Raw genomic sequence first — 16257 nt, forward strand, 5'->3', positions numbered from 1 at the left:
GGTAACTCTTTTCTCATCACAGATCTTGTGACCTGTGTGAAATAAGCGACAGACAGTCGACATTTATATTAAAAAGGGGTGTTTTTTTCCCCTATCCTGAAGTTCTTTGTCTCTTGCTGATGCGAGCAGTACCCAAACGCTCTTTGGGGCAGGGCAGCCCCGTGCTGCCCGGAGGGCTCTAACTGCCCCTCCGTGCCCGTTCTCAGGAGCGGGCCGGGGAGAGCCCCGGCGGGCCCGCTCCACGCCGGACGCGGGCCCGGACGGCCCCAGAGGCCGCGGCCCGGGCAGCCACCCGCAGCCGCGTCCGGCCCTGCCGGGGAGCGCGGGCAAGCACCGAGCAAATGGCGGACGCCGAGCCGCCGCCTCAACCTCGCCGCCTTCCCTGGGGCGCTGGGCGGACGAGGCGGTGCCGCCGGGGTGCTGCCCCGGCGAGGGGGCCGAGCCGCGGCTGAAGGGCGAAGGGCGGCGGGCGGGGCGGCCCCGGGCCCGAGCGGCGGCGGCGGCGGGCGGTACCGCCTCAAGATGGCGGAGTACGTGCAGCTGGTGAAGCGGGCGCTGAAGCACCTCGGCGGTCACGGCGGCGTCCGCGGCGCCCTGTGGCAGCTGCTGAGGTAACGGGGCGCCCGGAGGAAGGCGGCGGGGGGTGTTTGTGTGTGGGGGGGTCCCCGCTCCCGCCCCGCGGGGTCACCTTGGCGGGTCGCGGCCCGCGGGGTCGGCGGGCTCCGCCTCACGGCGGGCGATGCCGGGCCAGACCCGAGGAGGCCGCTCGGTGCGACCCTCCCTGCGCTCCCCCGAGGGACGGCGCGGCTCGCCGCCCTCGAGGCCCCGTCGGCAGCGGGTACCGTGGTCAGAGCGTTCCCCCGGCAGGCCGGGGCGGTTGTTTTCTTTTCTCGGTGGGTTCCTCGGTGCTGAGCTGTCAGTATTGCCCAGGCAGGTTTTCCCGGCGTCCGGGCTGTGCTTCTGCGGAGGACCACGGCGCTCGGCCTGCCGGCTGTTTGCTCCGGGCCGCCTCAGGTTGGCAGCGGCTCTTTTGAGCTGTGTCGGTGCGCAAACCTGAAAGCCGTGCTCCTGCTGAAATCCTGCGGCGTGAAGCCGAGAATTAATTCATCGGCTGTAATTTTTTAACCGTGCAGAACGTACGTCTGCCTCCTCGGCCGTGGGTTGTCCCCGTTGCGCTGTGCTGGGCTCCGGGTGCCCTCTAGTCCCGCTGGCATTTGCTGCAGAATTAGTTGCAGCCTTTGCGTCCAGTCGTGTCTGTGTACTTCGTTCCCCAAGCACAGAACCTTACACTCGTCCACTTAAACCTTCTCCTGTTTGTTTTCCCCACTCGCATCTCATCTCGACCTTACGAAGAGTATTTTGAATTGACAGCGTGCCTGAAGCTCCTCCCAAATAGGAGGAGCTGCAGATTTACTAAGGTACACTTTTTCCTTCAGATCCTTGATGAAATGTAGGGTGGAAGTCCAAATGGTACACGACCCACATTCGGCAGTGTCAGTAACCTGTGTTAGCTTTGTAGCTGGTCTTGGAAAAGTAGTAGAACATTTATTTCTTCAGGGTACGGTGAATGTTGTAGGCCTGATCACATAGGCAAAAAGCCTTTTTTTTAATGAACAGTAGAAAGTCAGGAGTATGGGAGAGGGAGGATTCACAAAGGTAAAGTTCCCTGCCATATATCAAGGGCTGTTACGCTAGAATAAACAAGCCAAGCTTTCTGAGCCTTCATGAAGACTTTTTTCCCCCGCCAGTTATCATAATAGCCCTTTTTCTTTTATTTCTTGTGGTTCAAGTTGATCTGTTTTGAACAGTTAAACATTTTACACAGTTTCTGATCAGGCCTTATTCAGTATTTTCATGCAGTGGCTTTAGTACTTGCTTTGTTCACAGAAGACACCTCAGTTCACCTGATGCATCCTAGGATCAGCTGGTCTTTTTTTTCCCCACACATTACTTAACTGGCAGCTCATTACTGCCTTGTGACATCCAGATGTTTTCCTTGTGATTACAGACACAGTGCTTTAGATCTTAGTCTCCAGGTGCACCACCTCGTGCTATAACCTTCAATACCATTGAATTTCATTCTGGTGGTATCGCTCCAGCCCTGAAAACAGTACAGAACTTCCTGTACAATAATGTGACCTTCCTCTGTATGGTAATACCATAATCTGTCAGGCCCCTGTGCTTTTTGGGAGTGGGGTTTCTCAGGGTTTTTTTGGTCAGGAGCCCTGAAAAAGTGTTAAACAAGGCTACTAACATCAACATTCTTTGAGGAACTTCACTAGTAACCTTCAGTCAGCTCCGTATTTCTTCTTTCAGCTGAGCATGTTGTCTTCTTCCTGTCAGTCAATGTGTTGCTCCCTTTGCAATTATTTAAATTATTTTCTCATTTGTTTTGTGGCACAATATTGTATGCTTTTCTGAAGTCAGCTTGACTTTTGGGAGGTCTCAGCTTTGTATTTCTACCAGCTGTGGTGATGGGCAGCTTCTGGCTTTTCTGTCTCCACTGTAGAAAGCAGCTCAGATAGAGCTTCCTCTTGCACAACTTTTTAGAGGGAAATTTCAAGGGGTTAAGCAGTATAAGTTAAGACAATATATGGTTTCCCTGGCTAGTATTTTACTATTATTATTTTTGGTCATCCACCCATGTTGTTTTCTCCACTTTGTTTCCCTTCTCAGGCTGTAGCTATTACACTGGCAGTTCTCAAGAAGAAATGGAGCTGGGGAAATAAAGGTGTAGAAGAGTTTGAGTATTAGGTTTCACCAGAGTGCCTCTTCTGAAGCACATCTTGATGAATGTCTTGCCAGGGAGCTTCTGTGAGTCAAAGATCACAGGCTGTGTTGACACCTTTCTACCACGCAGAAAAAGGGAGCAGGCAAGACTGGAGGCAGTGGTCTCTTTTTTTTTCTTTTTTTTTTACTTTCAGAAGACTGGAGTTAGGAGAGAGGCATGCTAGGCGGAGAATCCTCATAACCGTACCAGCCACAAACATAGCTGCTGCCTCCCCTTCACCTTTCAAGCCATTGAATCTTCCATCCCAGCCCAAAGAATAGACTTGGTGCTTACAGAAAGAGTAATCAAGGTGTATCTTTCTTGCAACAATCGATGTGTTTAAGAAGTAATTACTGATAACTTGGAAAAATTATTTACCCAAGTCAGGAGTCTCTTTCTCTGCAAGGGTTTTATTCTGGATTTCCCTGCTTTTCTCTATATGTTTCCCACTAAGGTGGCTGGAACAGGTTTTATGCAGTAGAAGTCAAATTACTAAGAGCCTATGTGCCTGGAAACATTCTCCTTACCCAAGGCTTAGTGAAATTGGCTGGAAAGTGTCCTCTGGAAGCCGTGAATACCTCTTAGTGTTTGCTATCAGTATTTGGGGCATGAAGTCAGGACAAGGGCATAAGAACCCTTACAAGAAAGGGAGGGGAAGAAGGAAGGGAGAGCAGCAGTCAAATGGCTCTTCTTTTTCTGAAGCTGGGAGCTTGGGTTTGGATAGCTGAGCTAGAGATCTTTGTTTCTTTGACAGAGGAGAGCTGTGTCAGAGAATCTTTCTGCCTGGGACCACAGAGGTTTAAAATGAGTACTTGGTGGTTTGATTATCGCTTTCATGCACCCTGGGAGAAAAGGCAACAAAAACACTGTATCTGTGGGTTATAACTCCCAGCTACAGAAGCATGCGTGTGCACATCCCTTCTGTCACTTCGGACTGAGTTGAGAGTGCATATAATACTACAAACAACTAAAACCTTTGAGAGTAAACTTTTCCTTATGTAATGCTGCCTGGGATAAATGTCAGTAAAAAGGAAAGCAAAGATGCAGATCTAGGGGGAAAAGAGCACTTAAGTATTTTTAAGGTTTTATCAATAGAATGTAAATCATAGGTTCAGTTTAGTTATTGAAATGTACAGTCATGTTAAAATATGTTCTGTATGAAGAGTTGAAACTGGTATATATCTTATCTGGGTCAGTGTAAGTCTCCCAGAGTGGCAGGGTAAATGTTTGCATCTTTCAGGGTTAGACAAAAGCTAGAAAGTTACAGTTGTGATTTAGGGTTTAGCATGCATTTCCTTGGCAAGCAGCCACAATGGCTTGAAATATTACTATTCATCTCCTGAGGTTAGTGCCCACACAGACCTGTGAGATCTCTTAAGCTGCTTCAGTGCTGACCACTTTCCATGGCAATTCAAGCTGAAATGGTGGTAACAAATAGTTGAGAAGGATGGTAACATCTTCAACTAAGTGAATTAACATATGTCTCTGGGACTCCCTTCTGCAGTATTTAAGGTTTTGTGGGTGTTAAATGGTGCTATATTGCAGAGTTGCTTTGTCTTCCACTATAAAGAGCTTTTAAATAAATAATAGCCCCCAAAAGCCTTTTTGTATGACTTTTATTATCCTGTCAGCGGGGCGCACAGTAAAGGCACGCTGACATTAGTTGCAGGAATTGGTGATTATGTTTTGGAATCCTTAAACTTGAATAGTTTTTTTTAACAGTTTTACATGTGTGTGTTTAAGAGTTTTCATTACAGATTTTTATCAAGCCATTTGAAACCTCTATCACAACTTCATTCTAAGATGATGTCAATTGAAACTCTTGTTTTGGGAATTCACAGGGTCAATGATTTGAAGACTGGTACCCTGATAGGAATTGACAAATATGGAAACAAATACTATGAAGACAAAAGAAACTTCTTTGGTATGTGTACTAATGTGAACACCTCCTGACTGACTGTCTAACTTTGTATAGGTTGTGTAGTTTCTGCTAGTGAAATAGAACTTGTTGCCTGCCCGACTTCCTTGTTCTTGACTTGTGTGAGCCTTAGGGAAGGGGCTCATAGAAATGCTTTGACATCTTCTGTCTCTCTGCTGCTTCCCTCAGTTCTGTTTGCAAACATAGTCAATCTGAAATAATAAATAGGGGATAAATATAAGCCAGTCACATGCTCTCCATGTAGGTATACCTATATGATAAAGTGATTGAGAGCTGAATTTGGTCCTTGACCTAAAAGCTGGTAGCTTAACAGGTGGGGGAAGAAAGAGAACTGCCTTTTTAACTGCCTCACAGCTGTACTTACTTATATGATCACTTCAGGGCAAAGAAACACAGGTTAGCTTAAACTTCCTATTACCTTAAGTAATTGGATTTTAAATAACATTTGTAGAGTACTTAAAAAGGTAGCACCTAAAACATCAGCAGTTGACACGCTGGTTAGGCCAAGCTCTGCCTACTGTAGGTTAACTTGTAGGGTACCTGGGAAAGCAAGTGCTTGGTAGTCTTATATGGGTGAAACTTAGTTTAATCTTAGGTTACTAATGGCAATGTCCTTTTGGAAAAGATTCCTTCTAATGGGGGAAAAAAAAAAATCCCCAAACCTGTTTCTCTCCTGAAAATTTTCTGAGTTCCTATTTCCCATCACTTTTACGATAGCTAATACTTGCTTCCTTGTGAAGGCGTTAGATTCAGCCATATAAAAATACAGTAACACTGGAAATAGAGAAGACTTAGAAAAATAAAAGCTGTACTGACTTTGAAATAAGTGCCCATAATGGTTGATCCTTTCAGTCAAAATACTTTTTCTTGTGTTTTCATGAATTCGCTCCTTTATATGAAAAGAATTTTTTTTTTTTGAGCTAATACAATATTTCTCTTTGTTTATTTAAGGTCGACACAGATGGGTCATCTATACTGACGAAATGAATGGCAAAAATACCTTTTGGGAAGTTGATGGAAGTATGGTGCCCCCCGAATGGTAAACCATTTAGCTTAATAATGTGGACAGATACTAATTGTGTAATTGCCTATATATTTTCTTGTATCACAAAGCCAAAGATTAAAAACAAAAACCAAAAAACCCCCAAAATTTTATGGTAATAAAGTTTTCTTGGACACAACCATCTTATATATGACCAGAAGATTTCAGACTGGTTATTTATAATTTTGAACTGCATTCATAGTGTTGTATTGCTCACTGTCCTGACAGTCACACTCATTGCTTCTTGGAATGCAAAAAGCATTTTGCCAGCCAGATTGAGCAGGTCAAGGCAGTCTTCCGATTTTCCTTATTAGTTGTGATTCCATCTTAATGGTTTCACAAAGCCTACAATAGCATTCAGCAGCTGGAGGTAGAAAAAATATTTTTATTATCCATTCTGGACAAGAACCTAAAGAACGTAAGGCAATGATGGAACAACATTCCTTAATCCACAGCTGTTAACAGCATAATTGTTTCAGTTGATACACATTGATACTCTACAAGATGATGAACAGCAAAGGGCCAGGATGCTCTGTATGTTGACTGTTACTTGACTATAATTTTTCTTAAGGTTTTATTTTCTGTTTGTGCATTTCAGTAAAAATTCTGTACAACCTTGAGTTCCAGAAGGTCTCTGACCACACAGCTGTTAATACTTTTTTTTTGTCTTCCTAAATAACTCGGGGGAAAAACACATACCAAATAAAGTAACAGTATACGCTGGCAAAACCAATCTCTACTTGATTCTTGAGGAATACGAATAGCACTTCAGCCACAAAATAATGAAAGGTGGTATGAGGTAAGAGGTGCTTGGGTAGACTGAGCATTGGTAAACACTGGTTTTTATTGTTCCTGTGATAGATGTTCTGTGCCAAGGCTGAGACTGATGATCTAAACTCCGAAATTGTGGTTCTCATTAGAACACTTGAGAAATGCGTGGGTAGACTGTCTAGGTAGACAATTTTCTTTCAAATTCTCGCAGCCTTAAAATTCTGTTTAATGCAGGTAATGTTTTTTTGTGTCTTCTCCAGTAAGAGCTTAATGGCATTGTTTTTTAGAAGTGACATTACAGTCTCGAAAACTAGCATGTTCATGCCAGCGTGGGGCTGTTCCTTGTTATCTGTGCAATAACTGTTGTTTGGTTCTAGTTTTTATCCTTTCACTGTTAGACTGTGCTGGTTTTCAAGATTTCCCTTATTTTGAGGCATGGTTTTTGTTGGTTTGTTTTTTCTTTACTCATGCTTATGTGTTGTTTATTGTGTCCTTACAAACCTCAATAAAGGGTTTCATCCTGAGTATCAAAGTGATGTTTCTAGGATTAAGTAGCTTGTTTAGATCACATAAATTAGTGAGGTAGAAAAACTTGTTTTCCTATCAATGTGGAAAAAAAATGGCCTAGAAGAAACAGGAAACGTTTTATGATTTTCAAGACTGGTCAGTGCAATGGGGCATGAAAAGGTAAATAGTCCTGTGTTCTAAGGTATTTTTGTCAGGAAACTTAGTTGTGCAGTACTGTTCAGTTTTTTGGTTTTGTTTTGGGGTTTTTTATTTCTTAAAGCACTAGCCCTCCCTTCTACAGATGGAAAGGTGAGTCAAATTTGTCATCCTTGGGTCAACTGGGAAGTATATAAAGTACCATTGTAACAGCTGGGTTGTGATCTGAATACTTCTTCTAAACACTAATTTTTGATTCTGGGTTTTAGTTAATTCAGCTCAGTAGAGCGTTTTGTGGGTATGTGGTTCTACCCTCTGCAGGTGGAAGCAGGTTCTACTACATTGTTTATGCTGATGTTACTTTCAGAAAATATTTTGCAACTGTCATGCCTAAAGATGACACTTCTAACAAAACTGATGTTTAAGACCAGGGCTAACTCAGATTTTCCTTTTTTAAATAGTAATGCTAACTAGTTTGTAATGATTTTGTAGTACTCTTACAAAAATCCTACTGTATGTAGGATTACACTACTGATTATCCTAGTGATTACACTGTTTTCTTGGGAAGGATAGAGATCACTAGCAGATGTGCAGGAAAAACACTTTCTTCCTTTTTTTTTTTTTTTTTTTTTTCAGTATAACTCATACTAGAGGTTGTTTTTCTCCATGTTTCTGGTTGTTGAATACACTGTGCATCTTAAAGTATAATTTTTGTGGTCAGTTGTGTGGCTTCAGGATTGTGGAATATGAATGATTGTTGAAATACAATCAGGTGGACCTCATCATGTGTGATGAATTGGAAGAAAGCATTTTGGTATCTTGAAAAGTTCTGAAAACAACTGTCTGGAAAAAATAAATGAGAATTCATTTAGCTACCCTTTACCTTCTGTCAGATACTGGAGAAAAGGAAAAAGCAGCATTTTTAGGAACTACTGAATATTTTCAGTATTCTGAAAGAGTTGAAGTAATGTCTTTTGACAACGGATGTACTGAAATCACAGACTGAAGGAAATCAAGAGTTGTTTTGACAGTATGTCTACTATACAGGGAATTGAGACTGTTACTTTTTTAAAATCTGTACCAGAATATGTAGGCTTGTGGTTTATTCTGATTTAGTTGTGTTCTTTGTTACTCTGGGTTTTCTTTTCTTATCTTCAAAATCAAGATGTTGGTATCTACTTTGTTGGAGACAAGTTAACTAGATTTTTTTTTTTTTTTTTTTAATTCCCTCAATACTTGCATTGGGAATTATTAGTATTAATCTTCTTGTAATGCTATACAAGATTTTGGGCACATTTTTTTCCTACACAAAGACATATTCTACACTGTTAGACAGTTAGAAAAGCCAAAATACTTGTTTTGTCTCCTGCTGTTCCGAGCATGTTGTTTGCAGGGACTTAGTACTTCCATTTTTGAACACACTGATTGGGTGTGCTCTGTGAACATGTAAACAATAAAAGTTAAATCTGTTTATACCTACGCGTGTATGCACTCTAGTGCTTTCATAGATGTCTCTGTTACAGAATTGTTCCAATTGTTGGGCTGTGGGTTATGCTCATTTCCATTTTTCTGTTAACATTAGAATGCCCAGTATCAGCTTGTGTTCCTCATTCATTGATCTCCCAACCTAAAAATACTACAGTTAGCAAATCACCTCCAGGAGCCCCAGGTGATACTATTTTATACAACTGGCATATGCTGCTTCATGCATGCGCTCGCATTCAGGTGTAGTCACAACTTATATACAGATACACTCATTACAAGCAAAACTTTTTTCTGTTTACTCAAAAATAATCGAAAACCAAGCAGGAAGATGATATGGATAAATGACTTTCAGGTTTAATATTGTATACTTTCGGCTCTGTAGAAAAGCTTTTGAAAGGTTTTGGGGAAGAAAATGTTAGTGTTAAGATTAAGAGGAACATGTGACTCCTTGGGAATCCCTGAGCAGCTCATAAGTATTAGTTAGGGTACCAAAAGTGTTTTCATAGGCAAAGAAAAGAGTTTTCATAGTAAAACTGGCTATCTTGAATGTGTACTTCTTGAGAATAATGTAGTTTGCTCTCTTCCTAGGGCAAGGGCTATAGAGCTTACAGTTCTCTCCGTTCACCCTTCCACCTGCCCTGGTAGAAGCAGGCTTGGATCACAGGCAAGCTGAAGCCTAGGTGAAATGTCCTGGGCATGTTTGTTAGTAAGGAAGTGTGCTTAAAGCAGGATCAGCTTTTTTCCTCCCCTTAATCAAAGGCTGCACAGAGAAGTGAAATATTAGGGGTGTAAAATATAGATAGATGAATCAAAGAGGTCAGTGCTGCTTTTTTCTTGAATGTTATTACCAGCCTCAGGTTATCTGCACTCCTAAGTTTGGCAACATAGCAAGTTGCATTGTCTCACTTCATGATCACAAGAGGAAAAGGAGGAGTGAAATCATATGGCTGAGTGCAGAGACAGAGGGCAGGACCCTGCTCTTCTGGCACCTGCAGCCTCTTACTTTATGGTGTGCAGGAGGAGAGCAACGGGCAGTGCTGCAGGATGATCTAGGTGTTATGGGGATGGCAGGTTGAGGAAGTCCACATTGTCGTAGTGCTGAGAAAGAAGTGTGCTGTCCTGTGAAGTAGAGAGAATTACTGCCTGCAGTCATGCAAAGTGACTCTTCCTTTCTGTTTATTACCAGGAATACTTTTATATAGGGTATAGCATTTGACTCTGGGTACCATGCTCCTAAAAAAAACAAATACACACATAGACCAGTGGGAGAAGCCTGGGGAAGAGCAGCAAGGACAATCAGACCTCTGAGGACAGTTGGAAAGAATTAGAGTTGCTTAAAAAGGATTGGAAATTACCATGGATATAATTTTGAAGCATTTAATTTCTTGCAGGAGGGAAAGGCGTAGTCTGTCTTCCACAGATAGATGGGTAGAATAAGAAGTAAGTTTAAATTGCAGAAGGAGTGATACAGATTGGACATTGCTATCCTTACCACTGAAAAATTCCACTCATCTTCACTGGTATAACTTGGTTTGGGAAGATGAGCAAGCCAGTATTACAGCAACTTCATAACAACTTAAGCAGGTGTCTGCTGGGAGTGATGTGGATGTAGCTGATACTTGCTTGGGCATAAAGCATATGCAGAGTGTCTAAATCCCTTCCACACTTGTATTTCTTGATTCTATGATCCTCACATCTAAGGGTTTGTTGGTTATTTCCACTGAAACAAGGTGAGGGGAGAGGACTGCGTATCTCGGTGTCCTTAATCTGTTTGGGATTAGAGGAGAGAATAGCATTTTTTCCCCAGAAAATTTCCTATATCAGTCTTGACTTTCAGGTTATGTTCACATCTCATGCAAAAAGTTGCCTATGTGTCTGCTTATTCCTGCCATGGGTTCCTATTTGCTATTCAGTGATCAGGATACTCCTGCAGCTGGAATTTGGAAGAGCATGAGTTTGCGTTTGGATGATTCTGGAAGGTTCAGCTTGAGCCCACTGAGGGGGAGAAGTTTGGAACCCAATTTTCCACTTTCAACAGGGTTATGCTGTGGTGTAAGGCTTCCTTTGGAGAGTATGTAAAGTCCATGCAAGTCAAGGCTTGATATCCTAGATGGTAGGTGTGCTTTGTCTGCACCACATTCAAAGCCTTTTGTGACTGTCCACACGCTGTTCATTTACCGTTTATCCGGTTTAAAGTAATTCGGTTTGTGTTTTGGCCAAATGCGTTGCAAAAACAAATTGACAAGTGGTTTATGTATACAAACTAGTTAAAAATAATTTGCTCTTTCAATATGTTATGTCCTGTGGGGAAAAAAGAACTATATTTTGAGAATAGTTTTTCCCCTTTTGCAGGGACACTTTATTTTGCCAGCACTGTCCTATGTACGTGTAATGTCTGGCCTGTACTTTGATGTTTATTTCCTTATGGTGCAAGTCTGACACTTTGGAAGGAGCTTCAGGAGTGCTAACTTCATACAACGAAATATTTCAAATTTAACTTAAGTTTAATAATCTACATCTCTTTGTTAGTTGATCTGACAGCTGAAGGAGGGAGGAATGTAGCATCTGAGACTTAAAAGTGCCAGCATACTAAGAAATGTAAAGAAATGTGCTACTCTGCTGTGAAACTGCTGCTTTTCAAGTCTGCCTCCAAGGAAAACAAAACAAAAAGGTTGAACAGAAAAGGAAGGGGAGGTAAAATTTCTGTCCTTTCTGTAGCTTCACAATAAATTTGTGGGTTTTATACCTAGATTAAATGCTAGTGTGGTGTTTTCAGGTAAATGGGGTGCTGTCTCGTTACAATACAGTGGTATCTTAGAGTAGCTTGCATAAGAAATCAAAGTTACCTCCCATGTGTAAACAAATAAAAACATGCTTCTTGTCCCTTTTTCCTTCTCTTCCCATTCTTCTCTGCCCTTTGACCGTAACACACATATTCACTTCTCTTTTGTCTTATTGCAGCATGGTTAACTTGCTTGAAAAAAGTGAATGCTAACTAGTTGGCAAACATCCTGAACTTATGTAGACAGTGCCTGAACCCTGCAGATGCACATATGGTAGTAGCTACGGAGTTTGTGTAGCATCCGTTCTTGTTTGACAGCTTGCACATCATATAATTGGCTCTGGTCCCTTGTAGCTTCAGTTTGAAATCTCCTTGCTTTTAAATATTTGTCCAAGAGAAAATTCTGTATAGTCTTGAGAGCGTTTGAAGATACTTTGAGGTGTCTTTCATCTGTTTACCCAAGGAAAAGTCCAGAGGCTTTGCTAGCCTCAGTCTGCTTGGTAGTGACTCTGCTCTGTGATTCAGGAAGCTGCCTCAGCCTCTTCAGAGCTTCTGCTATCCTCCTGATTTCTTTGCTCTGTGTAAGTTGTCTGCTTCTTTGTAGGTTTTAAGTTACTAATTGCTTTTGAATCCTGTTTATCCATGCATGGATTTATAGGCAGAGTTTGTATAGAAACCTGGCCATCTGCAAGACATCAAATCTCTTTATTCATGCTGTTCAATCTAGTGCATGAAAAGCTTTTCTTTAGCATCTGGGAGTAGAGTCTATGAGACATCAGGGCTTCAAAGGACTCTTTGAGGGAGGTTGTCAAGGGGAAAGTCTTCCCAAAATAAAGTTTTCAGATTTTACATATTTTTGCCTAAGTGGAGAGTGGGAGCTTTTGTTTGAGAGAACAGACTCTCTGCAAACTGAAATGCTTTTGTAAGTAACGTGTTTGGCTTCTAAGGGGAATCCGTTGTGACCAGGCTTAAGTGCCAAAACTCTTAAATATAAGCATACTTAATAGCAGATGGAGTTCTAAAGAAACTTTTGAAATATCTTCAAGTATTTCAGTACCTGTGACTGTACCAACATGGCTTGTAGGTGAGCAGTACTGACATGTCTTGTAGGTGAGCAATTTTACTTCTACTTTCCAGTGAGAAAATGGGATTTAAGGATTGGGTTTGCTGATCTGTTTAAATCTGAGCCTGATTTCATATTGATGTTATAGAGGTTCAGAAAATCCTGAAAGCAAATATATTAATTAGTCAAAAATACTGTATTTTAAAACACTTCATGGATTTAGTCTTAGAAAAGCTGCAAAATGGTAGTTTAAATGACAGAATAAAACTACTCTGTTAAATAAGTAAATAAGTCAATACTGTGATGATTTTTCTGGTGTTTCAAGGAGCAAGTGTACAACATGAGTACCTTTGTCATGACAGGGGTGCCAGACATCATGCAAGCTTGAAATCTAGTTGATTTTAACTGAGCTTTAATACAGTTCTTGTGCTCCACCTGCTCTAGCCTGTCTTTCAGGGCCTTTGTAACTGCATTTCTGTCTGAGAAGGCAATTTTTTGTTTGTCCTGTTGGTGTGCGTGACTCTTGGGGGAGCATGAGGAGGGTGAGGCATGGTGACAGGTATATAAATAGGTTTTTGTTTGCAGGATCTCTATCCAGTATTACCAGAAATGTCACTAGGTGAAGGTCTGTGAATTTAAGTTGCCTCTATACATTACGGTAAGAGGTTTTGAAAAGCTGAGGCTCTTCTGGACTGATGCTACGAAGCATTTTGAAATGCAGTACTTAAGTCAGTATTGGCAGGATGTATATGGATACATGGACTGTTCTTTTCGCCTTCCTTCCATGCCACAAACTGTGTGTTTCTTTGTGTTAGCGATGGAGAGCCGGCTTGTTGGGAATGAGTGTATGATCCCATCTCTGTCAAGTTAGCTGTTTTACAGTGTTTCTGCCAACTTTGATGCTAGCTGCCGTAGGACACCTGATATCCCAGGTGGTGTGAAGCACACTAGTACACAGAATTTTTATAATGGGCATGAATTGGGGGAGGGAGTTCATCTAAGGTCAGAGCTTTGTGTAATGTGGCCAGGGCATTTCAGAGGCTGGTAATACTAGGTTTAAAATAGAGCAAGGCCTGATCCTGTATTCTTAGACCACATGGTGATTAGTAGTGCTATGGGGCTGCCTTCTTCCAGACAGAAATCATTACCCAAAATCATCATCTTTAATAGAAGTAGTGAGAAATGTATACTTCAAACGATACCAGATTTACAGAGGAGAGTGGGGGGAGGAAGAGAGGGATCCCCTTCCCATTCATGTTGCATTGGGTCACTTCATCTGAATGTGTGTGTAACTTTCAAACTCCTAAGTGGATGACTTTTCCCATAAGAGACCATGCTTTACCTCTAAACAAGGTTTTTATTCTTACTTTTAAAGGATCTTATGGTTCCATCTGGTTTTGTATTCAAGTTGCCTGGCAATCCTTAGTTCTACAATGTGTGCCTTTCGTTTGGGGTTTTTGTTTGTTTTTTACTTCCAGAAAATGAACATGTGGCTGACATTTTTTTTAAAGTGAGATTTTGTACTATTTTTTTAAAGTGAGATTCTGAAATAAATGTCTAGAAGCTATTTGACTGAAAGGATAATCAACCTTCTGTAGAGCTCTTCAGATTTGGAATATACTTGTCAGTCTATTTCTCACTACTTTTATTGTGGGTTTGTTTTTCTGTATTGATGAAGCATGCCAGATTTGTTGCTAAAGGCTGAAGATGCAATTTTTAGGCTTTCTAATAACAACTGTAATAGAAGACTTCTTATTTTTTAGGTCAAGTCTTTGGCAAAAGCTGATTAGCAGAAGCCTCTTTAATTCTACCTCAGTAAAAAATATATAAGCTTGCAAAAAAATTCATAACCTTACTTCTGTCATAACTGTGCATACAGTATGAAGTACATGTAAACTGGCAGATAATTAAAATGTTATTCAGGTTTGAAAGTTGCTTTGGGCACTGAAATAGAAATGGGATGAAATCAATTCAGTTGATCCCCGCTGTAGTGTTTCAGTAAATTGTTACGGAAAATACTTTGCTTAATCATTAATGTTGTTTGCACAGGGCAGGATTGACATTTAGTTCATAGGTAAAGGATAATCACTATAATCACTTGGTAATTACCCCATTACTGATTGGTATTAATCATTTCATTGTGCAGTCAGTAAACATTTATGTGATTGTTTTAGGTGAACCTACATCATTAATCCATATCCCAAGTGGTAGCCTCATAAATGCACTGGAGATGGTATTGAAATTGTTGTGCAGCCTAGTCTTCTGGTAATTAAAAAACAACACCCCCACCCCCCCCCCCAAACCAACAAAAAAAAATCCCAGGCAACAAAACCAAACCTTGTGGTTTTGTCATTTATAGTGCCTGCCTTGACCTGGCTGGCTGGTTAAGGCCATACAAACATGTAACAATGAAATATTCTCTGCCCAAATACTGAGCATACAAAGGAACAGGAAATTCAAACTCGGGTGTGCTTTCAGTTGCTTGGAAGCAGAACTGTTGCTTATCAGTTATGTTTGTGTAATTACTTTAAATCAGTATCCTGTAGTCTCATTCAATGTCATACTGGATTAAATTCCACCCCACCACCACCTCTCAAAATAAATACTTGGTGTCTCTTCAGAGGAGAACCCTTGGGAGTCAGGAGGAAGGATTGTTACAGATCATGTAATGTTCCTTAGTAACAGTGTGTCTTTTTCCTCTTAAGGCATCGCTGGCTTCACTCAATGACGGATGACCCTCCAACTACTCATCCACCAGTTGCTCGTAAATTTATCTGGGAGAACCATAAATTCAATCTAAGTGGCACTCCTGGACAGTATGTACCTTACTCTACTACTCGCAAGAAGATTCAAGAGTGGATCCCACCTACAACAGCTAGCAAATAACAACAAAAAATGTGACTTGCCTCTGCTTTGGCTTTCAGTATAAATTGTATTTTCACTGGTTTTGTTCAAAATAAAAGCCTCCTATAACAGCTGTAGTTTAGTTTATTGAATTGGGGGGAGAACAAGTAAGAAAACACTGGGAAGAGGTAGAGGACAGAATATATGACAAGTCTTAATCTCGTCAAGATACTGGGCTTTCTGTCATCTTGTCAATGGTTCTTGTCTTCACATAAGCAGCTCTCAAACTCTTTTTAGCATGATAAACATTCTTGTGACAGTCACTTCTCTCATTTGTACCAATCAACAGAGTACAAATATAAATTTGAAATGCAGGATTCTCATCTTTAACGTTATCTTATTATAGTCTTTGCATGGCAAATAATGTCCTATTCATGTACTATTTTAGGAAGCCATCTCTTTAACATTTATAAGACAAATTAGAATAATGAGGCCACTCAAGGATTATAGTTTTTATTCATAAATTCATTGTGTGTGAGTATGCATGCACTGCTGTATTACAACATGGTATGATACATAATCTAAAACTTGTAAGGCTACAGTAATCAACTGACATCTCACCCCTGAGGGAACTCAGCCACAAGCAGAAGGTTCCCTGTCACAAAAATCTTTTTTGTTGGTTCTGTGTTACTGAGATTCATTAGAAGATGTTCTCACAAGGGTTTGGGATGGGCTGTTTGCCCTGTTGTGACAAGACTTGAAAGGTCTTTGGAAATTTGAGAATACACACTTTTGGGGGAGGTAGAGAAGTAAAATATACCAAAACCTATTCTCAAAAATGTGAAGCTTTCAAGTTCACATTTGAAAGAGAGTTGGTTGGGGCTGTGGCTTTTTTATG

The 16257-nt window shown here is 41.1% G+C and overlaps 1 protein-coding gene across 1 annotated transcript; it reads left to right on the top strand.

Annotated features, from left to right (window-relative positions):
* Positions 1 to 467: 467 nt before the first annotated feature.
* NDUFA12 (NADH:ubiquinone oxidoreductase subunit A12) lies at positions 468 to 15490 on the top strand. Its single transcript, XM_030002950.2, has 4 exons — positions 468 to 611; positions 4612 to 4694; positions 5661 to 5748; positions 15221 to 15490. Exons 1-4 carry the CDS (start codon positions 523 to 525, stop codon positions 15399 to 15401), a joined length of 441 nt encoding a protein of 146 aa, XP_029858810.1. The 5' UTR covers positions 468 to 522; the 3' UTR covers positions 15402 to 15490.
* Positions 15491 to 16257: the final 767 nt, after the last annotated feature.

This window comes from Aquila chrysaetos, chromosome 26 (assembly GCF_900496995.4).
Source record: "Aquila chrysaetos chrysaetos chromosome 26, bAquChr1.4, whole genome shotgun sequence".
Lineage (NCBI taxonomy): Eukaryota > Metazoa > Chordata > Aves > Accipitriformes > Accipitridae > Aquila > Aquila chrysaetos.